Source organism: Xenopus tropicalis, chromosome 9 (assembly GCF_000004195.4).
Source record: "Xenopus tropicalis strain Nigerian chromosome 9, UCB_Xtro_10.0, whole genome shotgun sequence".
NCBI lineage: Eukaryota > Metazoa > Chordata > Amphibia > Anura > Pipidae > Xenopus > Xenopus tropicalis.
Window position 1 is genome coordinate 87,456,447 of NC_030685.2, and position 26,434 is coordinate 87,482,880.

The 26,434-nt window shown below is 41.3% G+C and overlaps 1 protein-coding gene across 1 annotated transcript in view; it reads right to left on the reverse strand.

The window, feature by feature from the left end:
• The window catches only part of cntnap5 (contactin associated protein family member 5), a 294,459-nt gene that overhangs the window by 159,140 nt on the left and 108,885 nt on the right, over window positions 1-26,434 (reverse strand). Inside the window, exons 4-6 of the mRNA XM_031893445.1 lie at window positions 11,737-11,884; window positions 5,088-5,291; window positions 91-275 (exon numbers count right to left, since the gene is read on the reverse strand). Coding sequence (XP_031749305.1) covers window positions 91-275; window positions 5,088-5,291; window positions 11,737-11,884 — 537 coding nt within the window. The remainder of the gene's footprint in view (window positions 1-90; window positions 276-5,087; window positions 5,292-11,736; window positions 11,885-26,434) is intronic.

The following is a 26,434-nucleotide window of genomic DNA, read 5'->3' on the forward strand; positions in this document are numbered from 1 at the left end:
ACAATAAGCTGTACCCCCATACTGTACTGTCTAAGGGAAACACTATGGCACCCCCTACCCATATGCATAAATACAACATAAAGAACACACCTCATAATCTATATCCAAATTATCCGAGTCTCCTTTGGTCCGAAAATGCTGAGTATGTTTATCGACAGTGAAGTTGACCTGCTTGTTGAATCGATCAATCAAGACAGAGTGCCACTGTTGGTCATCTAGAAGACTCCCCAGTGTGACCACGGTATGAGTGTTGCCAAAGCGGAGTTTGGTATCTCCTACATTGGGGAAAAGAAAAAATCAAAATAAACAGACTTATATGAATAGGAAATGAAAACCTAATACAGGTATAGGACCCGCTATCCAGAATGCTCGGGACCAAGGGTATTCCGGAGAAGGGGTCTTTCCATAATTTGGATCTCCATACCTTAAGTCTACTAAGAAATTAATAAAACATTAAATAAACCCAATAGGGCTGTTCTGCCCCCAATAAGGGGTAATTATATCTTAGTTGGGATCAAGTACAGGTACTGTTTTATTATTACAGAGAAAAGGGAATCATTTAACCATGAAATAAACCCAATAGGGCTGTTCTGCCCCAATAAGGGGTAATTATATCTTAGTTGGGATCAAGTACAGGTACTGTTTTATTATTACAGAGAAAAGGGAATCATTTAACCATTAAATAAACCCAATAGGGCTGTTCTGCCCCAATAAGGGGTAATTATATCTTAGTTGGGATCAAGTACAGGTACTGTTTTATTATTACAGAGAAAAGGGAATCATTTAACCATTAAATAAACCCAATAGGACTGTTCTGCCCCAATAAGGGGTAATTATATCTTAGTTGGGATCAAGTACAGGTACTGTTTTATTATTACAGAGAAAAGGGAATCATTTAACCATTAAATAAACCCAATAGGACTGTTCTGCCCCAATAAGGGGTAATTATATCTTAGTTGGGATCAAGTACAGGTACTGTTTTATTATTACAGAGAAAAGGGAATCATTTAACCATTAAATAAACCCAATAGGGCTGTTCTGCCCCCAATAAGGGGTAATTATATCTTAGTTGGGATCAAGTACAGGTACTGTTTTATTATTACAGAGAAAAAGAAAATCAGTTTAAAAATTCTGAATTATTTGATTAAAATGGAGTCTATGGGAGACAGGTTTTCTGTAATTCAGAGCTTTCTGGATAATGGGTTTCCGGATAAGGAATCCCATACCTGTATTCTGTTTCGTTCTAGATCTTTTTTCTCGACGTTTCCAGAACGTTGGGAACGGCCTTGACCTCTCAAGACTCGGAATTGAGTTGCTACGGGAATCGTTTGCTAATTTGACTACTTTTACAGAAATATAAGGGGAAAGCAAACTGGGCTAAGATATTGCTGTTCCGGCTGAGGGAACAGTGTCGGTGACAGTTAATGGAATTTCCGAGGTGACGGAGGATTCGCTCGGCTGCCAATCTATTTGTAAAGCCGAGACTCGTGTTTCGGGGACTTTTCTGCTGCGTCTGTCAAATAGGAGAAGAAAGCAGGATCGCTTTCAATGGGATTTGTTTACTATGAATGGAAGTGACTGACAGCCGCACACATTATGATATAGATCTTTACAAGGTTCCTACATGCCGGGCTCTTAGTGGTCATTGTGGTTATTGTTTGCTGTGAGCTGAAATGGCTGCTTCTTTGTCCCAACTGGCCGGCTCGGCAGCATTATGGCACAGGGCCAGGGCTTGGGGGCTGCTAAAATGGGAAATAAATTCCAGTACAGGTACTGTTTTATTATTACAGAGAAAAGGGAATCATTTAACCATTAAATAAACCCAATAGGGCTGTTCTGCCCCAATAAGGGGTAATTATATCTTAGTTGGGATCAAGTACAGGTACTGTTTTATTATTACAGAGAAAAGGGAATCATTTAACCATGAAATAAACCCAATAGGGCTGTTCTGCCCCCAATAAGGGGTAATTATATCTTAGTTGGGATCAAGTACAGGTACTGTTTTATTATTACAGAGAAAAGGGAATCATTTAACCATTAAATAAACCCAATAGGGCTGTTCTGCCCCCAATAAGGGGTAATTATATCTTAGTTGGGATCAAGTACAGGTACTGTTTTATTATTACAGAGAAAAGGGAATCATTTAACCATGAAATAAACCCAATAGGGTTGTTCTGCCCCAATAAGGGGTAATTATATCTTAGTTGGGATCAAGTACAGGTACTGTTTTATTATTACAGAGAAAAAGGGAATCATTTAACCATTAAATAAACCCAATAGGGCTGTTCTGCCCCAATAAGGGGTAATTATATCTTAGTTGGGATCAAGTACAGGTACTGTTTTATTATTACAGAGAAAAGGGAATCATTTAACCATTAAATAAACTCAATAGGGCTGTTCTGCCCCAATAAGGGGTAATTATATCTTAGTTGGGATCAAGTACGGGTACTGTTTTATTATTACAGAGAAAAGGGAATCATTTAACCATTAAATAAACCCAATAGGGCCCCCAATAAGGGGTAATTATATCTTAGTTGGGATCAAGTACAGGTACTGTTTTATTATTACAGAGATAAGGGAATCATTTAACCATTAAATAAACCCAATAGGGCTGTTCTGCCCCAATAAGGGGTAATTATATCCTAGTTGGGATCAAGTACAGGTACTGTTTTATTATTACAGAGAAAAGGGAATCATTTAACCATGAAATAAACCCAATAGGGCTGTTCTGCCCCAATAAGGGGTAATTATATCTAGTTGGGATCAAGTACAGGTACTGTTTTATTATTACAGAGAAAAGGGAATCATTTAACCATTAAATAAACCCAATAGGGCTGTTCTGCCCCCAATAAGGGGTAATTATATCTTAGTTGGGATCAAGTACAGGTACTGTTTTATTATTACAGAGAAAAGGGAATCATTTAACCATGAAATAAACCCAATAGGGCTGTTCTGCCCCAATAAGGGGTAATTATATCTTAGTTGGGATCAAGTGCAGGTACTGTTTTATTATTACAGAGAAAAGGGAATCATTTAACCATTAAATAAACCCAATAGGGTTGTTCTGCCCCCAATAAGGGGTAATTATATCTTAGTTGGGATCAAGTACAGGTACTGTTTTATTATTACAGAGAAAGGGGAATCATTTTTTAAAATGTCAATTATTTGATTAAAATGGAGTCTATGGGAGATGGCCTTTCCGTTATTTGGAGCTTTCTGTATAATGGGTTTCCAGATACCTGTATTTCATTATATAGACATTATATCACCGTGTTTCAGTTACCCTATAATCCTGTTACCCTGACACCTCTATATCTGCTATTCACAGCCATTGGCAACCAATCAAAGAGCCAATTGCTAATTAATCACCAAGAACACAGTGTAGGCTGGAGCTGGGCCAGAAGTAGCAATCAGTGTCCTTATCTTTCTATTCAAGGATAAAAGCTCTATATGTATACCTGGAGATCTAGCTCAGTAAAGCCTATGGTATAACTGCTCTACCTCTATGGAGAGAGATCTATATTATACCCAGCTTAAACGGAACCTATCACGCACACATATAAACCTGTTTAATAAAAGTCATTTGCAAAGTATTTGTTCTACTAAAACATCCATACCTGTTAGATATGTATTTAAAAATCTTAGCTGTCAATCATATATTGCCTGCCCCGCCTCTATGCCTTATAGAGGCGGGACAGTCACTTTCACTTTCCATTTAGTACTGTACTCCTCTCATTTCCCCTTCCTCCCCACTGACTAAAATTGTATAGTCAGTGCCTGGGCATCAGGTCCCCCATTCTGGTGCACACACAAGGTTTCGGGGTCATACAAAACTTGCCTTAACAACAGTGTCAAAAATACAAAATGGCGGCTGCCTGCTTGCTGTAGAAATAAGTCAAATCAACTGGACTTGCTGTGTTTTTATTTTTTTTTTCTTGAAGATGTTTCGCCAGTCATCCAACTGACTTATGCTCAGGGATGGGAGTGCCTACCTACCCCTTCCACTGGTGTAACTACAGAGGATGTAGACCAGGGAACAGGGGGGCCTGGACCATGGGGTCCATTTCCTCTATAGCGATAGAAATCCCCCCTCCCTGGCTGCTCTCCTACCTGCGACCGGGGAGCAGGGAAAGCAAGTGGGGTGGGGACCAAGAGCAGGTGGGTGAGTATTTATGGATAATATTCACTGTGGGATTTTTCCTGGGTGGCCTGGCACCATCTTGTTAGGTCAATAGTCCCTTCTTTCTGGCGTTACTCTTATACACATAAAACACTCAACATAGTTGACTCAACATGACTAAATATGGCCTGTGATTAGGGTTAATATCATTCTGTATAAATGGTGTTGGCTAGTTTGTAACTGTCAAGTTCTACCCACTGTAATATTCCACAAATTGGCCTTATGCCCCAAGGCTTACACTTTATTGGCTTGAAATGGCAGAACATTCATTCAACTTATAGAACACTTGAGTAATCTCCATGCCTACACCTATAGACTCCAATGTATTCTCCACTGGAAAGTCTCGGGGAAAAAAAAGTCACGCTCATAGGCTCCCACAGAAAAAGGTCCCCATGAAAAAAAACCATTGCCTTCAATGCTTTTCATAGATCCGCACATCAATAATCCCAAAACATTGTGTTTACTCCTAATAAATATGGTTCCTCACGGGAGCAGCCTAGGGTTCCTTTGTATTTTGTCTTAGAATTATGGATGCACCGAATCCAGGTTCCGGATTTGGCCAAGTTCCATCCCTATCCAAGTGTCTGGCCAAACCGAATCCCTAGAATCACGTAGCTTTTAGTCACGTGAACATGGAAGTAAAAAAATTTGTAAGCACAAACCCTTCCCTACTATTCCATGTGCAAAGTAGGCTTCAGATTCGGTTAGGTATTTGGCCAAATCTTTTATGAAGGATTCAGGGTTCGGCCAAACCCAAAAATAATGGATTTGGTGCATCTCCGGCTTTGAATGCCGATTTTTATCAGCCGTAAGGTTAGCGCTTATATCTGGACAAATATCACAAAAGGTCCATTGACCAGGAACTTTAATACAGAATACTCATATAACGAAATAAATGAGTCCCTACCGAGGTTGATGTACAGGGACAACTTTCCCTTCTGCAGCTCCAAGGTAATATAATCTCCTCGCTGTCCTTCTCCATGAAATAGAACTCCATCACTCTGCATGCTCTTGAATTTGAGAGAAATGACATCTTTAAATGTGGTCATCTGCTTCTGATTGAACCTGTACTGGAGGGAGCTTCTGCCATCAAAGTCGACCACATCGGATTCTAGATAAGCGAAAAGGGAAAACAGAAGGAAAATTGACGAACAGTCATGTAAACAAACGAGGAAGGTCAATGATAATGCTGTATGCTTGTGACATGAATAAGGGAAGAGTTATTATTGGTTAATATCCTGCAGTCATCATCTTCTCACTCAACGGCGTTCCCTTGACAGTGTCCGCCAAGAATCAATCTGTTTCGTTGCAAAATGAGCCCTCTAGACAACACATCTCAAGGGGAAATAACATTCTCTTGTTCTGTTCCAATGACTTTAAAGAAATGAATCAATTTTACGTGACCTGTAGCTTGAAGACTTGTTAAGGGGATATGTCGGGTCGTTTTGGACATCGCTTGAATGTTAAACACAGGCAGTGGGTTGTAAGCTCTGAAGAACGTGGTCCTCAGAATCTGTTTAACAGCCGGTGTCCCTACTGTTTGCTCAAATTATCTCCTTTACGTTACCTCCTTGTTGATTATACTGGCCCCCATATTGATTATACTGGCCCCCATATTAAAAAGAATAACAGTAATTAGAATAGAAGGAGGAGGTATATATGGATAGAGTAATTGCTGGTATCTGCAATACCCCAGGCTCTAAAAAATCAGACAACAAGGTTTCTGGGTCGGTGCTTTTATCATTGAGTTTTCCCTTTAGGTATTTCCCATCAGCTTCCCCATATAGTCCCCAACTCAAGACTCATTCATTGCCCACAGTAGGTCAATCAAGTATAAATAAATCTAAAGCAACTGGACTTGTTAAGTAATCATTGAAGACGTTTCACTACTCATCCGAGCAGCTTCTTCAGTCCAACTGACTGGTATGGGAAGTCCTCAGCATCTGTACTCTTCCACTGATCCAATCACAATGGCACTTTGTAACTCTTCTTGAGTTGCATGATACTTTGGTAATCCTCTCTAAGTAACTCCACAGCATTCACTCCTCTGTGAGTTTCAGATGTCACCTCTGAAGAGTTACATAGTGCCATTGTGATTGGATAAGTGGAAGAGTACATATGCTGAGGACTTCCCATACCAGTCAGTTGAACTGAAGAAGCTGCTCGGATGAGTAGTGAAACGTCTTCAATGATTACTTAAGTCCAGTTGCTTTAGATTTATTTATACTAGATATACCATGACCTGGATGAATGAAAATCTTCATAGTCACATTGTAGGTCAAGTTTGTTAGGATCTGGGAGCTTTGATTCCTGAATACTACTTATGGTTTTGGTTCCTGATTACTGCCTTGTTCTGTTCCTGATCTCCTGCCTTTGACCATGCCTCTCTCTGGTTGTTTATCTGGTTCATACCTGGTGCATCTAACTATAATTAACTCCGTCCTTACTTCCCTGAGTTCCAACATTTGGATCCCTAACTTGCCCCAATGGAAGTCTTTGGATTCTTGTGCAGCCAATCAGCTGAGGGCCAGACCCAAAGCCAAAGGAGGATGTTATAGGCAAGAGCTAGACTGAAATCAAGTTACTTCTCTGGAGTTTATCTTATGTGACAATAATTATGTATAAAATGCATAAATAAAAACAAAAAATCAAATTTCTATGTGAATTTTTGTTCTTATTTAGGCAATATTTTCTTTTTGTGAAATTTTGTTCCTATTTTTTCTGTGAAATGTGAATTTGTTCTCTTATTTATGATTTTTTTCTTTTTGTGAAATGTAAAATCCTGTTCTTATTTTTGTAAACAATGATTAATTATTCTTAGCTCTGCATTTTTTTCTGTTTGTATCTTTCAATACAATTTCCCATTAGATTATAAAGAGAAATCAGGGGGAAGCTGTAGAATGTTCAGTTATGGCTAAAAGTAAATAATCCCAAAAATGTTCTTGGCTGACAGTTTATTGCCCCTGGAATCAATTTTGTAGGTTTATTAAAGAGTTTAAAGAGTATTCAAAAGAGTAATTGAAGTAAATCCACTATTACAATGTAAATCTTAATAGAATAAGAACGGCCTAAAGACTATGGGATGTATGTGCAATAATAACTTTTTCCATTTTCATTTTAGCCAGATTGATTAAAATGAGAAACACTTATTCTAAATCTTCCCATTGATTTCTAATGAGATTTTATGAGATGAACCATGAGATATCCTGTTCACATTGAACTGAATATGGGACTTTCTCATTGGACAATCTCATTGGACATCTTTTCATTGGGAGATGGATCCCTACTAGTGATGTGTGGGCTAGTCCGATACCCATGGGACCCGCGGGTTGGACAGGTTGGGGCTGACCTCACTACATCAACTGCGGGTTGTGGGCGGGTTCGGGTTGAGCACTTCTACTCACCCTCCCCACCCACAACCTTACACTGCCGGCTTCCTGTTCCAGCTCTCTAATTTATAGGGGCCCCCCCTGGTACGCCCCGCCCCCCTTTTGTGATGTCATTGCTGGGACGGGTGGGCGTGGGTCTATAAATAGAGGGAGGAAGCTGGATTGGGTAGGGTTCAGGTTGGGAGCGGGCGGGTTAGGGTCGGTGCGGGTTGAGTATTTCTCGACCCGGACATCACTAATCAATACATAGTTTTGTGGGTTTGCAAATACGGGCAGAGGAACGTCCTATGTTGCAAAAAGGAAAACTGATCCACACTGGACTCTTTTTAAAAATATTCCTAAAAATCCATTCAATACACATATTTATGGGCAAGTCCAGCCCCCCAACCAGGAAAAATGCAGGATTTGAATGTATTTTTAAACTTTCTGCTTACATTTAGTGAAAAGTCATTTACGTTGACATAAAAGTGTTAAAATTATTAATTCTATTGTTTTCCATGTTCCAGAAACCGAGCAGCACCTGTGTAACCTCGCTGGAAATAACCCGAAGATGAAATAATGAACGAAATATGTGATATTTATCACCAAAATGTCAACCTGCTGTTTCACATTTTCCCAATTAAAGATTTGTATAAGGTTCATATTAATAAATCACAAAACATTTAGTGCAAAAAAAAAAACACAAATCGTGAAAAAAAAAAATCTAACTTTAGTAAATGCCCCCTTAGGGGAGGATTCACTTACATTTGAGAACACTTTTTTTCTGCAAAAAAATTCCCTAATTTTCCTGTATTTTCAAAATTCATCAGTAATTTTTTTATTGATTGTATTTTTTTCCATTTTTCATATCCAGGTTTTCTGGAACTGATTTCTTTTTCAAAAACTTAAATTTGAATATGAATAAATTGCCCTCCCCATATTAAAGCCTTACTGTGGCCCATGGAGCACATAACTGAAGCTGTGGGCTGGGCTCTTATAGTAGGAGCAGTGCTGCCCAACAAGAATACAACCAAGTTGGTCCTATGCGGACTGGCCCGATATCCCACGGGACTAGTGATAGGTGGAATGTTTCACCAGACATGGATTCGTTGCGAATTTCCACGTTTCGCCACTGGCTAAATTGCTAAATTAATGAAAAAACTTGCCGCGCATCCAAAAATTGTTGCCTGCGTCAAAAAAATTGTCATGCAACATTTTCACCGTTTCGCAAAATCTTTTGAAATATTTGCGAATTTTTCGTCGAAACGGGACAGATTCGCTCATCACTACATGGGACCCACAAGTTTATGCAACAGGAAGCGATGAGCACATTTTTTTTGCCAAACACGGATTTGCTGCGAAATTCCACATTTCGCCATTGGCAACATTTTTTCACGTAACTGCCTTAAGAATTCGCTGAGACAAAAATCATATTAAAAGTCATATTAAAAAAAGTCATGGTTGCATAAAAATAGGTCACATTTGTGTCAAAAACGTTTTCAATGATTTGTGAATTTTTCGGCAAAGCTAAACGAGACAGATTCGCCCATCACTTGAGATAAACGAATCAGTCCCAATTTTAAAAATTAGCAAAATGGTGAAAAATTTGTGAAACGCATTGAAGTCAAAAGGCGACTTTTTTACGGGTGACAAATTTTTTACACACAACTTTTTTTCTTTCTCCAAATGCATTAAAGCCAATGGGTGTTTTTTCTTGGCGAAGTTTATGTCTCAGCAAGATTTTTCTTGGTGGCTTTTTTGTCTTGCCGACTTTTTGTCTCGTGTTTTGTCAAAGAATTTGCCGATGGCGAAATGCAGAATTTCGCTGTGAATCCGTGTCTGTTGAAAAACTTTGCTCATCACTATACTGTATATATAAATTATGAGGGCTCACCAGGTCTGGTCAATGAAGATGAAGAATGAGGAAGGCATAGGGTCGGGAGTGGCTCAGCTTTTTGCCAATTCACCAATCACCAAGTTAAGTTTCGGTTGCCCGATCTGAGCTGAACCCCATCAAGAGCAGGGAGGGGGCTTTAACCAGGTGCCCATAACGTTAGGGGTATTCAGGGGCCTATTCACTAGGAACATATTACAGTAAATATAATTTATTGAGACAATGAACAATGAAGTTGATTTTACCCTTGAACTGTTACTCTGTGCCCAGGAAGGCAGTCTCGTGTTTCTGAGATTACTATCTATAACTATATCTATAACTATATCTATAACAGCTGGAGGGGTCCCGTTGGGATAACCCTGACTCTCTGATATTCCTTCGCTGGGGCAATCTGCTGCCTTAGTCTAGAGCTGCACTAAATCACAACACATTTCTCATTATTGTCGCTCGTTATTAGCTCGTTATGTCACATTCGAACATAAACCTGAAGCAACGAATGGGATTTTGGCTGAAAGGTGATTCCAACATTAATAGAACCCAGTGGGGAATCTTGAGTTTCGTTGTTAGAATGAAATTAAGAGAAACCATCAAATGCGATGTAGAGATTAAATAGAAGGACTTGGATTAATTAGTTTGAATTCATTTCAGATATTTAGGGGCAGGGTCGGCCTGGGGGGTGCAGGGCCCACCGGGCTGCTGCTCCAGGGCTCCAGCACCACCCCAGGGACCCCTTTTGTGACCCCCACACACCCCAAGGGCTCCAGCCCAACCCCCTCTCCCGAGCGCAAATACTTACCTCAGGCGCATTGGGAAAGGGGGATCTACAGGTCAGAAAGTGCTGATGGGACCCCAAAAAATCAGGGCCCACCGTTTTTTTTTCCAGTGCCCTACCGGGCCAAACCAACCCTAGCATTTACTAACCATTTGATTTTTTTCCCAATTTAGATTTATAGCACTAAAAGTCACATTTTTAGAGATTTATTATGCAACCAAATGGCTAAAAATCAGAATCCAACAATTCACCAGCTAAAAAAAGTCAATGACAGATGTCCCTTTCCTGGAAGATCCTTCTCTTGCTTCATAACTTTAAAGTTTTCAGCTTTTTGACGTTGTTTTTTTCAAAAAAGTTGCCGTTTTCATGCAACAAGTCAAAAAAATTTTGATCTTTGCAACTTTTCTGAGACTCTTCTCGCTCAGACTTTTTAAATGAAAAACATTTTTGGAAACGAGTTTATTTGAATTTTCAAAAATTCAAAAATCTGCCCCTTAGTCATGTTGAAGCAGGGTCAGGGCAGTACCTACACTCAATACACCAGTGTTTGCCCTTTCTCCCGGGTCAGCCCATAAAACTTCAGACCCCAGGGTGAATGCATTTCAATTGGCCCTGTATTGAATCATCCAATGAGGAAATCATCTTATGTTCATAGTACTTGGGTACCACCAAGTCAATCAAACCTCTCCCCAATTTCCACCCGGTCAGGCAAAACCCCTTCTGAGTCTGTCTGTACCATGTCTCCGAGGGGCAAATTTCTATCTCATTTCAAAAGGGTAATTCGACCAGTCCTTGTACTTAAGAGCATTGTTGGACCACCTTTATACTCATAAATATAGTGATTATTTGCTTATTTTCGGTAACACTGGTTCTTCTAGTGCAGGGGCCCTTAAACTACGGCCCATGGGCCCCAGGGTAATTAACCCGGCCCCCTGCTGTGTCCTCACCCCTGGCAGCGGACAGAGTGGGTTCAGCGGGGAGTGGGACGGGGGAGCTGGGAGGGAGGAGGGATGGTGCAAGTTGGAGGGGAGAGCTGGGAAGACAGACGAAGGAGGGGTGGAGCTGGAAAAGATGGGTGGACAGAGCAAGGGCGTGGTGGGGGGTGGTGCTGGAAGAGAATGCAGGAGTGGGCCATAGTTTGACAGGGGGTGGGGGTGGTGGTCAGGCCCCCCAACAGTCTGAGGGGCCATTGAACTGGCCCCTTGGTAAAGAAGTTTGAGGACCCCTGTTCTACTGCATTTACTGAAGAAAATAAATCAGAGTCCCCTGTAACATAGTAACATAGTAAGTTGGGTTGAAAAAAGACATAGGTCCATCACATTCAACCATAATGCCTATATATAACCTGCCTAACTGCTAGTTAATCCAGAGGAAGGCAAAAACCCCAAACCAAAACAGTTCTTAATAGACCAACACTAATAGCCAATAGCATATTACTATTTATATAGTTGAAAATGTCCCAAATGTTCAAATATTAAATTAGTATTATTTCCAAAGAAGCTAAAAGTCAATGGGTACTTACTGTATGGGCAGCCATAGACCTCCACTCTCATTCCTATTCTGCCAACAAGATTCCACTCAGTGGGAACAAATCTCAGGAATCTGGCTTTGATGGAGTGCTGGAATTTATGTTGGACCACGCCGTCTGCGTTTGTGTTTCCTGCAAAGGCCTATGGGAAAAAATATGGAGCAACATTTTATTCCTTCTCCAAAATACGTAACATGACAAATTATTATGCAAATAGCAATAACCTACGAACCAATGAATTCAGTTTTTTCATCGTTAGTGGGTAGTGATGAGCGAATCTGTTCTGTTCCGCCAAAAAAATCACCAAACTGTTGAAAAATTCACAAAATGGCAAAAATAAGTGCGCCATTTTGTTCTTACGCGGGACAATTGTTTCTTATGTGTGCAATTTTTATCTCACCCCAAGTCAAATGGTGATTTTTCTCACTTCTACCAGGCAACAATTTCATCCTACACATGGGACTTTTTTTCTCATTCTAAATATATTAAAAGTCAATGGGATTTTTTTATCCCGGTGAATTTTTGCCGCAGTTTCATGAAATTTTTTTTACTGATGGTGAAATGCGGAATTTCATCGCAAGTGGGGGGAAAAGATTTGCTCATCTATTAGTGGGTTTTTATGGAGCCCTAACACAGCACAGGCCTTAGGAACCATTTTATATAAATCTCCAAAGACAAGATATCAGGAGAAACAGGGTACGGTACAAATGGGGTAAATGTTTTGGTTAAAAAGATGAAAAAAATTTACAAAAATTTTCAGTTATTAAAGGGAAACTATACCCCCAGAATGAATACTCAACCAATGAATAGTTTATATTAAGTTAAGTGGCCTATTAAAGAATCTCGCCAAACTGGAATATATATATCAGTAAATATTGCCCTTTTACACCCTTTCCCTTGAGCCGCCATTTAGTGATGGGCTGTGTGCTCCCTCAGAGATCAGCTGACAGGAAGTGATGCAGCTCTAACTGTAACAGGAAGTAGTGTGGGAGCCAAAGGCAGAACTCTGCCCATTCATTGGCTGATGGGGCCTAGCATGTATGTGTGCCTTGGCTTGTTTGTGTGCACTGTGACTCCTATGACCCCAGGGGGCGGGCCTTCATTTTTAAAATGGCAGTTTTCTATTTAGGATTACCCAATGGCACATAATGGTTTATGTGAGTTGTTTATACAATATATTTCTCTAGAGACCTACATTGTTTGGGGGTATAGTTTCCCTTTTGAGTAGGGGGTCCCCAAAAGTTAGCTCTCTGGCTACTAGAAGACTTCAAACAGCTCTTGGACCCAATCGGTACAAAAGGAGACATTTTCCTTCAGTCTCATTTACTGGAAGAGGCGAGAGATGAAATTGTCGCTCGTCTTTAACTTTCCCTGAGTTTAAATTGATTTTTTTTTCTGTGCTTTTACCAGAGAGAGAAAAGAATATAAGAAACACAAAACCCAAGAGCTATAAATGTAATCACCGTAATGGGTAACTATATAGAAATATTACAAAGCAAAGCTTTCTTCAGCCTGACAGAAATCTTACCCATTATTTCTGCCACTTTGCTTTGTTTTCTACCCGAGTGCAAAAATACAACATTATTTTCCCCCCTCTGATCTACTGACAAATTAAAAGCCTTTCTGTTTGACAGAAATTCACATTTTTTTCAAGTCAAATAATTCAAGTGCACAACAAAAGCAACGGACAGACGCAAAGCTCTTGGGGTTACTACGTAGTGAGATGTAAGCGTTAATTGCAGGGTATTTCAGACACCAAATACCCTATTTTAGGATCCGGCCGAACCCCAAATCCTCTGAGAACGGAATCCTAATTTGGAAATGAAGGCAAGGAAGGGTAAAAGATAACGCGGAAAAAAATGTCAACTTCCGTGTTTATGTGACAAAAAGTCACACAATTATAAGGATTTGGTTTGGCCAAAAACATGGATTCGGCCGAATCCTGCTAAAAAAAGGAGGTCGACATCACATTAGTATTGAAGGGGATGCATTGTGTGAAAAACAATATGGAGCCAATGGATAGCGATGAGCGAATTTTTTCGCCAGGCATGGATGCGCAGCGGATTTTCGCATTTGGCCATTGGTGAATTGTTTCGCGAAACTTCTGTGAAAATTTGCGGCGGAAAAATTTGTTGCGCATCAAAAAAAACATTGTTGTGTGTCAAATTGGGCACAGTTGTGTAAAAACGGGTGCAGTCACATCAAAAAAGGGCGTGGTTGCGTAAAAAAAGGGCGCGGTGGCGTCAAAAAAAGATGTGGTTGCGTAAAAAAAGGGGCGCAGGCGCGTCAAAAAAGGGCACGGTTGTGTCAAAAAATGGCGTGGTTGCACCAAAAAAGACATGGGCGGCAAAAAAGAAAATCTAAATTTTCTTACCGTTTCACAAATTTTATGGCAAAGTGAAATGGGACAGATTCGTTCATCACTACCAATGTAATTGTACTGTAAATACAGAAGGAATGGGCTTTAAAAAGTAGTGTTTCCGGCTGATTTATTGAAAACCCCCAAAACCCCACTAGCCCCGCCCATCTGTTCCACTTCCTGCTGCCTCCTTTCCCAGGCTGTGCAGGGGGGCCGGCGCTCACTGTATGAAAGGAACCAATCAGCAGCTAGGCTGACCTGATAGGGAACTGAAGCCTGTCTGTGCTTGTGTGACTGCAGGGCTGTGATTGGCTATCCCCCTCCTACTGTGCTTCTGGCAGGGACCGTTAGGACACGCCCACCCCTTAGGACACGCCCACCCCTCATGAGAAACCCAGACAGGGACCTGAGAGGATCTATAGGGAGCCCCAATAAAGGGGCATTGTTACAGATAGGGTTAATGTTTAGCCCAAAGGGAAACCAGCACCGGATATTATTCATAATTGCCTACGGGATCAGGGTTTTTTTTTCCTTTATCTTAAAGACTGAACCAACATGATTCACCCCCATCAATTCTGGCTTTTCCAAGGCTTTTAAAGCCACAAAAAGTGGACGCCAAAATGAGACCCCAGAAATCTGCCCCTTGTGTAGAGGTAACTTTGGATTTAGTGATGGACGAATCTGTCCTCTTTCGCTTCGCCGAAAAATTTGCGAATCTTTCAAAAGATTTGAATGGCGCGCGTCAAAAAAAATTGCCGGCGCAGCTATTCTTTTGTCACGTGGCTATTCTTTTGTCGCCCAGCTATTCTTTTGTCGCCCGGCTATTCTTTTGTCGCCCAGCTATTCTTTTGTCACCCAGCTATTCTTTTGTCGCCCAACTATTCTTTTGTCGCCCGGCTATTCTTTTGTCGCCCGCGGCTATTCTTTTGTCTCCTGGCTATTCTTTTGTCGCGCGGCTATTCTTTTGTCTCCTGGCTATTCTTTTGTCGCCCGGCTATTCTTTTGTCGCGCGGCTATTCTTTTGTCTCGCAGCTATTGTTTTGTCACCTGCTGCTATTGTTTTGTCACCCGCGGCTATTGTTTTGTCACCCGCGGCTATTGTTTTGTCACCCATGGCTATTGTTTTGTTGCCCGTGGCTATTGTTTTGTCGGCGGCGACAATTTTTGGATGCGTAGCAAATTTTTCCGCTGCAAATTTTTAAATCTGTTTCGCTAAACAATCCGCCAATGGCGAAACGCGGAAATTCACTGCAAATCCATGCCTGGCGAAACATTTCGCCCATCACTATTTGGATTCAGTTGGGCTGAATGTTTGATTATAGCAAAATCCAAAGCCTATTCCTTCATACTTTGGCATTGCCTTGGGGCAAACGTGGAAACTGTCTATTTACCTTCTATGTACCCGGCAAGGTCATATAAAGAGTGAAAGCTCTGACGGATTGGGTTACCCACAGTACTTCAGCCTTCCTGCCATTTATATCATCTCTCACTCTTCCTCCTTATGAAATCATCCCATTCCCCAGAGGTCCTCCCTTCACTGTCAACGTACAGCAAACACTGCACTTTCATAATTTCCCGTCGAATAAACACAATTCCGCCTTCTGAACCTCTCCGGCTTTTGAATTTTCAAACTACCTCGGCTCATGTATTATTGACTGCAACATTCCGTCTTCTCCGAGCGCCCAACTTGGCCATCAGCTATTCCCTTACAGGCGCCATGACAGCTTTTCAAACTTTTACCTACTTCAAAAAGATGCAGAAAGCGAAAATGCATTTTGGGTTTTTTCTCGGAAAGAGGTTCTGAAGACGCCGCCCAGGAAAATGTCTCTGCGAGTTCAAGTTTTTTTAGCGGAAGAAACATTTCATTCTAGGACAACGGGAGCCATCATTTATTTTTAAGACTTTTTAATTATCACTAGGGATGTCCCAAACATTTTTGGGTTCGGCCAAACCCCCGAACCAACCCAAAAGGATTCGGGCGAGCCCTGAACTGAATTAGAATCCTAATTAGTATTCGGATTCAGTTCAGCCAGGACCGTAGATCTGGCCGAAACCGAATCCTAAAAAAAAAATCCGAGATTCGGCCGGATCCCAAACTGAATCTGGAATCCGGTGCATCCCTAAAAATCACTTATTAGTGACGAGTGAATTTTTTCGCCAGGCATGGATTCACAGTGAAATCCCACATTTTGAAATAGGCAAATTTTTTGAAGAAACTGCGGCCAAAATTCGCAGAAACAAATAAGTCGGCAAGACAAAAATGTTGCCAGGTAGTGATGAGCGAATTCACAGCAAAATTCCGCATTACGTAATTGGTGAACTGTTTCACAAAATTTCTGCAAAATTTCACTGTGAAAAATTTGCGGTTGCGTCAAAAAGGTTGCAAAAAAAAGTTGTGCATGTCAAAAAAAAGTGCCCGTGTTTCGTGAATTTTTCCTCAGTTTTGAGAATTAAATGGCAAAGCGAAATGGGACAGATTCACTCATCACTATCGCCGAGACAAAAAAGTATCTGCAAAAAAAAAAAAACACTCATTGAATTTTGGAGTGAGAATAAATGGCCGTTGACTTGAAAAAGTCGAGCATAAAAAATGTCACCCACGTACTAATTTGTAAAAAAAGTTGCCCATTGACTTGTGTCTTACCAATTTTTCACCATTTTCAATTTTTTGGGCGAAGTGAAACTGGACAGATTCGCTCATTGCTATCGCCGAGACTAAAAAGTTGCCGTAAGCAAAAAAAATCACATTTGAATTGAATACATTTGGAGTGAGAATTAATGGCCACTGACTTGAAAAAGTCAAGAATGAAAAATGTCGCCCTCATACAAAATTGTAGAAAAAAGTTGCCCATTGACTTGCGTTTCACAAATTTTCCACCGTTTTGCAATTCTTTGGGTGAAGCGAAATGGGACAGATTCACTCATCACTATCGCTGAGACAAAAAGTTGCCGCAAAAGAGAAACCACCCATAGAATTGAATACTTTTGGAGTGAGAATAAATGGTTATTGACTTGAAAAAGTCAAGCATAAAAAATGTCACCCACGTACAAATTTGTAAAAAAAGTTGCCCATTGACTTGCGTTTCACAAATGTTTCCCCATTTTGCAATTTTTTTGGCGAAGCGAAATGGGACAGATTCACTCATCATCACTATCGCCGAGACAAAAAAGTTGCCACAAAAAAAAAACACCCATTGAATTGAATACATTTGGAATGAAAATAAATGGCCATTGAGAATAAAAAATGTTGCCTGTGTACAAATTTGTAGAAACAAATTTTTCACCATTTAGCAAATTTTTTGGGCAAATCGAAATGGATCATCGCTATCGCCGAGACTAAAAAGTTGCCGTAAACAAAAAAAATCACAGTTGAATTGAATACATTTGGAGTGAGAAAAAAATGACCATTGACTTGAAAAAGTCGAGAATTATTATCACTAGGGATGCCCTGAACCCACTTTTTTGGGTTTGGCCGAACCCCCGAACCGACCCAAAAGGATTCAGCCGAGTCCTGAACTGAATTCACAAAATTTTCACCGTTTTGCAATTTTTTGGGAGAAGCAAAACGGGACGGATTCACTATCCCGTATCTAAAACCCCAATGGCCTGAGTATTCCAGGTAACAGCCCCCCCTACCTGTATAAGGGAAGTTGAGTTTCTAAGTAGAGTTTCCGCCAGTCTAATCTTAGCAACTTCAAAAAAACGGAGGCCCATTAAGCGTGTAAGCCGGCGCTATAAATATCAGTCAGATCCAGCACTTATGTTTATGACTTTGATGAAAAGGGCACTTTGAGCATTTATGATTATTTGTCCCTCTGCTCCACGCGGTAAAACACTGTGGGTGGATGCAATTTGTTACTGATTAAAATGAGGCGGCAATCTCCAGAGTCAATCTCTGCAACTATTATCTTTAGAAGATTTTCATTTGATTCTCACTTGTGTGTCAGGCAACCACCCCTCATAAAATCAGCCTGACCTAATTATGGATGCAATCTCTATAATTTATCACCATAACACTTGAAATTATGGGACTACGATGTCTATTAAAGAGTTTCTACAGAGAGAATGTTCGCAGAGTGACCTCTAATTATCGCGGGTTGCCGCGTCTTCTGGTTTTACATTTCGTGATTGTAACTTGCGACATAAACTTCAGATACTGAATTATAACATGATAGAAATGTTTCCAAGAGATCGAAACCCCATATAATAATGTCCCATGTTTCCTGAAGAAGTTCACCGAGAGCAACGATGACTAAAGAAAGCGCTGCTCTCCTTAAACTTAATTACAGATAAAAGGACACAACAAAATGATTCATAACTAGCAAATACAGGATACATGATATATTATACTAAATTGGAAGTGTGTTGACAGATTTGGGGACAAAAGACGGTACAACTCTAGGCAATGTGACTGCTAAAGCAAATAAAGTGAAGTTTTGGGCTCCAAGGAGAGAATTCAGAGACTGCAACTAAACTGGTAAAAAGGATGGAGGAAATACTATAATGTTTAGGGTTGTTTTCTCTTGTGGGGTAACTTGATTATTTTGTACAAATACATTAGAGGGAATTATAGACAGATAGTGGGGGATATGTTTTTTCCATGGAAAATATTAAAGAGCCAGAGAGCGCCCCTTTAAACTTGAAGAACAGAACTTTTATTTGACCCAGCATAGGGGGTTCCTGGCAGTGAGGTTGGGGGATGTTGGGTAGAGGGTTCCTCAGGGTGAGGGCAGTGAGGTTGGGGAATTCCCTGCCGGGGGATGTTGGGTAGGGGGTTCCTCACGGTGAGGGCAGTGAGGGGGTTGGGGAATGCCCTGCCGGGGGATGTTGGGTAGAGGGTTCCTCAGGGTGAGTGCAGTGAGGTTGGGGAATTCCCTGCCGGGGGATGTTGGGTAGGGGGTTCCTCACGGTGAGGGCAGTGAGGGGGTTGGGGAATGCCCTGCCGGGGGATGTTGGGTAGGGGGTTCCTCACGGTGAGGGCAGTGAGGGGGTTGGGGAATGCCCTGCCGGGGGATGTTGGGTAGGGGGTTCCTCACGGTGAGGGCAGTGAGGGGGTTGGGGAATGCCCTGCTGGGGATGTTGGGTAGGGGTTCCTCACGGTGAGGCAGTGAGGGGTGGGATGCCCTGCCGGGGATGTTGGGTAGGGGGTTCCTCACGGTGAGGGCAGTGAGGGGGTTGGGGAATGCCCTGCCGGGGGATGTTGGGTAGGGGGTTCCTCACGGTGAGGGCAGTGAGGGGGTTGGGGAATGCCCTGCCGGGGGATGTTGGGTAGGGGGTTCCTCACGGTGAGGGCAGTGAGGGGGTTGGGGAATGCCCTGCCGGGGGATGTTGAGTAGGAGGTTCCTCACGGGGAGGGGCAGTGAGGGGGTTGGGGAATGCCCTGCCGGGGGATGTTGAGTAGGGGGTTCCTCACCGGGAGGGCAGTGAGGTTGGGGAATGCCCTGCCGGGGGATGTTGGGTAGGGGGTTCCTCACGGTGAGGGCAGTGAGGTTGGGGAATGCCCTGCCGGGGGATGTTGGGTAGGGGGTTCCTCACGGTGAGGGCAGTGAGGGTTGGGGAATGCCCTGCCGGGGGATGTTGGGTAGGGGGTTCCTCACGGTGAGGGCAGTGAGGGGGTTGGGGAATGCCCTGCCGGGGGATGTTGAGAGGGCAGATTCTGTTAATACCTATAAGAGGAGCCTGAATGATTTCTTGAACAAGCATAGTATCCAAGTTTAGAGTGATCTCAAGATCTACAGTTAGAGAGACATTTGCTTCATGATTCATTTTTTTTGTGCAAAAACTTCAATGTTTAGCAAAAAAACTAGATTTTCTTTCCATAGGTAGGTAGGTACACCATACAGCATACACAATGGGTATCCTTTAAAGACGTCGAACTTGAAGGACTTTTGTCTTTTTTTCCACCAAAATGTAAGTTTGCAAATGCCAATTGGAAGCTACCTGCCCATACAGGAACCCAACGGATCCCTATATCCTGCACTGTACAGTCCTATGGATTCAAATACCAACGACCCAACGTTCCCCCTACAAGTTTATGTGCCTGAATATTGTACAAAGTTATTTTAATGTCATTTTTATGTTCATACAAATGTTCCTGTTGTTACTTTAGTTATTTTGTTTGGCTCTTAAATGTCAGAGAAAACCGACAGAACCTTTTTCTCTCTCCGGGAGAAGGTGGAAAATAAAGGTCCGTGTACTAGATAATTCTATCAGGTTGTCATACAGCTCAGTTATTAATTCTGCCTTGATTATAGGGCCACGTTGAGTCGCCTTTTCAAAAAGAAAGGAGTCTAAAGAACAGTCAGAAGGGATGTCTCTACAAGGGGGTCTCGCCGCCCCTACGGCTCTGTCTCCGTTCATATTCAGCTTTGGCTTTTTGTTAGAGATTAAAAAGAAAATGTCAGTTCTGTTTGGAAGAGAAAAGCGATTTGATTGGATCCGGGTGCTGTTTTACTGGTTTGATATTTTCTCAAATGTTCGAACGGATCAAATATATACTGCATTCGGCAGATCTGATGTCTAAAATGGCAGCGGAATCAGAGACAGTCGAGGAAGAATCCCAAATAAATAAATCCTTATGATTGAGTGGGAAATGGAAAATGTATATAAAATATAAAAAATATGTATGAAATGTAAATATGTACCTTCTATTAATATTCAAAGTCATAGTTACAGTTACAAAGTATCCATGTCAAGTTTTAAGTCAGTATTTCCAGTACCGCTCTGTATGTGGCCCCCAAAGAGCAATAGATTCAATTGTACAAAAATAAGATCAAGAATAAAGTACAGTACAATTACAGTAGGGGGTACATTATCCCTTATAATACATGAGTGATACTCAGAGTTCCCTGTATAACTCAGCCTGCAGCCTTGTGCCTTTATATGGGGGGCACAGAACCCCTCAGTGACTGCTAATATCCTTATCATTTACAGTAGGGGGTACATTATCCCTTATAATACATGAGTGATACTCAGAGTTCCCTGTATAACTCAGCCTGCAGCCTTGTGCCTTTATATGGGGGGCACAGAACCCCTCAGTGACTGCTAATATCCTTATCATTTACAGTAGGGGGGTACATTATCCCTTATAATACATGAGTGATACTCAGAGTTCCCTGTATAACTCAGCCTGCAGCCTTGTGCCTTTATATGGGCACAGAACCCCTCAGTGACTGCTAATATCCTTATCATTTACAGTAGGGGGTACATTATCCCTTATAATACATGAGTGATACTCAGAGTTCCCTGTATAACTCAGCCTGCAGCCTTGTGCCTTTATATGGGGGGCACAGAACCCCTCAGTGACTGCTAATATCCTTATCATTTACAGTAGGGGGTACATTATCCCTTATAATACATGAGTGATACTCAGAGTTCCCTGTATAACTCAGCCTGCAGCCTTGTGCCTTTATATGGGGGCACAGAACCCCTCAGTGACTGCTAATATCCTTATCATTTACAGTAGGGGGTACATTATCCCTTATAATACATGAGTGATACTCAGAGTTCCCTGTATAACTCAGCCTGCAGCCTTGTGCCTTTATATGGGGGGCACAGAACCCCTCAGTGACTGCTAATATCCTTATCATTTACAGTAGGGGGTACATTATCCCTTATAATACATGAGTGATACTCAGAGTTCCCTGTATAACTCAGCCTGCAGCCTTGTGCCTTTATATGGGGGGCACAGAACCCCTCAGTGACTGCTAATATCCTTATCATTTACAGTAGGGGGTACATTTATCATGCAGTTGATAACATACACATTTAACAGACAGACATTTACTCAGGGAGTAGCACAATTTGTTAGATAAATGTACATATCCTATTTCTGCTCTGCTCAGTACAATGGGGGGGGTGCCCTGATCAAACCATTACATTTATGACCCACACATACTAATGTGCTTTTCCAGTAACAGAAATAAGGGTGACATCACTAAAAGCGGTGACTGTCCCTTGAAGACAGATGGAAATTAATTTATTACAGTTTCAAAGCAACATTAAACCGACTTAATTGCTAATTAGTCGTATCGCATATGGATCTGTAGAAGCTTTAAGGAAGATCTGAATGACCCTCTATCCAGTATATTCTCACCAATAGGATATCAAGATATCTCTCAGGTACAAGTAATGGAAAGGGCAAACAAATGGTGCGGAACAACAGGGGGCGGGGCTAGGGAGCCATTATTTGACCAAGGGCTGCATGGAATGGTCATCCATAGTGGTTTGTTGACAGGGATAGAAAATACAATATAAGCAATAGACCAGAACTGCAGAAGAAATAAACCAATGTATTGTAAGGGCCAATGGGGAGCAGGAGTCTCAAATTTGGGGGTATCCTGGTCGGAAAGTAGATCACATGCTACAGTTTAACATACGGCCCAAGAGGGACATTTGTAGAAGACAACAATGTTGAGTTGTAGGAGCTGATAATGTAGGTTCCAGTTGGCTCCACTTGGTTGCCCATTAGCAGGAGTTCTAGTGTTAATGTAGAGATAGTGATTATCAACTACTGTAGATCAACAGGAGGTTCATGTTCCAGTGGGGGGCAGGAGTCTCAAATTTGGGGGTAAGTATCCTGGTTGGGAAGTAGATCAGATGCTAAAGTTTAACATTAGGCCCAAGAGGGACAAACAGGTATGTAGAAGACAACAACGTTGAGTTGTAGGAGTTGATAATGTAGGTTCCAGTTGGCTCCACTTGGTTGCCCATTAGCGGGAGTTCTAGTGTTACTGTAGACATAGCAATTATCAATTATTGTATTTTAAAAAAGGCTGAATGTTTCTTTAACCTAAATACCCCCATCCTGTTATTAGTAAGGATAACTGAAGATGCCAACAATTCTACATAACAGTGGACATGCAGAAGTTTTTTGCAAATTGCTAACATTGTCCCAAAAATTCTCTTCATGTGAATTTTGGTTATCTTGCTTGACTGAAGATGCCAAATATTCTACATAATAGTCGCAAAAGCCTTTTGGCAACGCCAACTTCTCCCCTGAAGTTTCCTAAAAATTCTCTATTTGTGATCCTATTCAAACGAGTTTTGCTTATAAATAAAGGGAAATAGAATTGCTCTGTTGTTGAAATCTCTATTGATCCCTTGTTAGGAAAAGACGAGCGACTTGTCCCCATAGGACATTAGCCTAAAGCCCTCTCTCCATGCCCAAACCCAATGGCCAATGGAAAGGCAGCAAACTTGCTCATTGCTGGAGCTCAGCTCTATATCAGTTATGGATAAAGGTGTCTCAACGGCTTGAAGATCTATCTTTCTCCTATAATACACAGTCTGACATTGGCAGTAAGACGACCACCAGTGAGCAATAAAACTCCATGGCCAAAAGATTGAGAAACATTTTTCATTCGGACTTCGATTTTTCTTCATCTAATTTCCCGGCCTGAAAATGGGACAGTTTTTAAGATGCTTACGTGAAGAATTCCCTTTAGCCGCGGGGCAAGGCCTTGCGCTCCATGAACCCGTCTGGTGTTTTTCTCATTTTTCTTTCTTCTTCGGTGATTTATAATATTCGCGCCTCTTTGCGGTTCACAGTCGGTCGAAGAGTTAAACTACAAACCAAATAAATCAAAACCCAGAGCCCGAGGCGAAACCTTTCTTTGATGTAACGAGCAGTTTCCTCTCGACTTTGTTCTTTCGGATGTAGGGCACAAGGGTAAGTTAAAACAAAAAATACAAGTGTAATTTCTCCACCAACGATTTATCCTCTTATTAACTGCCCAGAACTCTGGGGCTTCCCATATTTTTTATTCATTTATATTATTCAAAGGCTAAAAAGGAGCCTCGTGATACAGTTAAACATAAATCTTCTCTCAAGTCTTTTTCTAATGGGTTACTGGATCCTTTTTCTATTATATTTTCTATTCTGTCGATATTTGTCCAATGGAGAACCTTGAGTTGGCCTTTATACACACATAAAGCCAATACTTGTGATTGGTGCAGTTAAATACATTTGTACAGTTACATTTTATGGTACAGTATATTTGTACAGGTATGGCACTTGTTATCCAGAATGCTTGGGACCTGGGGTTTTCCGGATAAGGGATCTCCATACCTTAAGACTGCTAAAATAATAAAACAGTACCTGTACTTGATCCCAACTAAGATATAATTACCCCTTATTGGGGCAGAACAGCCCTATTGGGTTTATTTCATGGTTAAATGATTCCCTTTTCTCTGTAATAATAAAACAGTACCTGTACTTGATCCCAACTAAGATATAATTACCCCTTATTGGGGCAGAACAGCCCTATTGGGTTTATTTCATGGTTAAATGATTCCCTTTTCTCTGTAATAATAAAACAGTACCTGTACTTGATCCCAACTAAGATATAATTACCCCTTATTGGGGCAGAACAGCCCTATTGGGTTTATTTCATGGTTAAATGATTCCCTTTTCTCTGTAATAATAAAACAGTACCTGTACTTGATCCCAACTAAGATATAATTACCCCTTATTGGGGCAGAACAGCCCTATTGGGTTTATTTCATGGTTAAATGATTCCCTTTTCTCTGTAATAATAAAACAGTACCTGTACTTGATCCCAACTAAGATATAATTACCCCTTATTGGGGGCAGAACAGCCCTATTGGGTTTATTTCATGGTTAAATGATTCCCTTTTCTCTGTAATAATAAAACAGTACCTGTACTTGATCCCAACTAAGATATAATATGACTCTGAAATGCAATGTATTTTCTGGAAAACAAATGTATGAAGCCGGCGCTTAGGGGATGAGGAAGGTGCCCTATAGATAAATATAGGGAAGGAATAATGTGACACAAGAGCTGACATTTATCATGGTTATAATAACGCCAGGCCCAATCAGCAGTCCCCCTTTTCTCTCGGACACTTTAATATTCTCTGTAACAGTTAATTCACCTTCAGACGAGCGATGGGAAGACAGATGGCGGTGTTTGGGAATGCGTCAGAACTCTCCCAGGCATCTACATACACATTCTACGAATGGCGTTTAAAGGCCACTTTTGATGGAAAGCCTGGCGGATCTGTCTGGATACCGTAGAACTGCATCTGTCACATAAATTATCACAAGAGACTGCGCCAAGAGTGCATAAACAGCTCTTGAGATGTTTTTGATGAACCCGCGTACAAGGTGGCTCCGAAGCTTCCCCCAATACGGAGACTCATAAATATTCACCAAGAAGGTTCTAATCCCCCTAATTCAATGCAAGGCATGCCAAGCCCACAATATTTATGCGCAAAAGCAGCTGCGGGAAGGAATAATGTCGGCGCCGCGAACGCTTGTTGCTTCCCATTGATTGTGATTAATCTTCTCAAGGTTCTCGGGACGCTTTTGGACGGAGTTGGCCGGGGGATTAAATTCTGATTAACACCCAGGAAAGCAACTTTCTCATCCAGTTGTGCAGAACGTAACGCCTCCAGAATCTAAATGGGTTTAATCCTTCTATATTTAAATGTATTTACTTGGGGAAAATGCTCATTCTGGGCGTAACTGATATACTGTATGGGTAGCGCCAAAGGCCTGTTGGTATTGTGCACATAGGTGGCTTTTATACAGACATAAAAGGTGGAATGTGTCTTTTTTCAACCTCACATACAGGTATCGGACCCCTTATAAAACAGTACCTGTACTTGATCCCAACTAAGATATAATTACCCCTTATTGGGGCAGAACAGCCCTATTGGGTTTATTTCATAGTTAAATGATTCCCTTTTCTCTGTAATAATAAAACAGTACCTGTACTTGATCCCAACTAAGATATAATTACCCCTTATTGGGGCAGAACAGCCCTATTGGGTTTATTTAATGGTTAAATGATTCCCTTTTCTCTGTAATAATAAAACAGTACCTGTACTTGATCCCAACTAAGATATAATTACCCCTTATTGGGGCAGAACAGCCCTATTGGGTTTATTTAATGGTTAAATGATTCCCTTTTCTCTGTAATATTAAAACAGTACCTGTACTTGATCCCAACTAATCCTTATTGGAGGTAAAACAGTCCTATTGGGATAATGGGTCCTATACCTTTAACTATGTAACAGTTGTATTCTGAATCTGCCCCTTCTCCTCCCATGGGAAATCCTGGGTAGGACTATCAAATGTATTAGTGGTTGAGCACAACTTTCCCTTTTTTGCTATAGTTTATACAGGAGCAGTGGCCGCTCCATGTTGTAGCTCCCACCCTTCCCAGCTACAGTCAGGTGATCCCAATGGGCCAATAAAAGGGCAACCATTTGGGGGGTTTAACCTTGAAAACAAGTAAGTTGCAGAAGAATTCTTAATCAATCGCATAAGTTAGTGTAGAACTGGCCAGAAGGGATGACTTTGACATA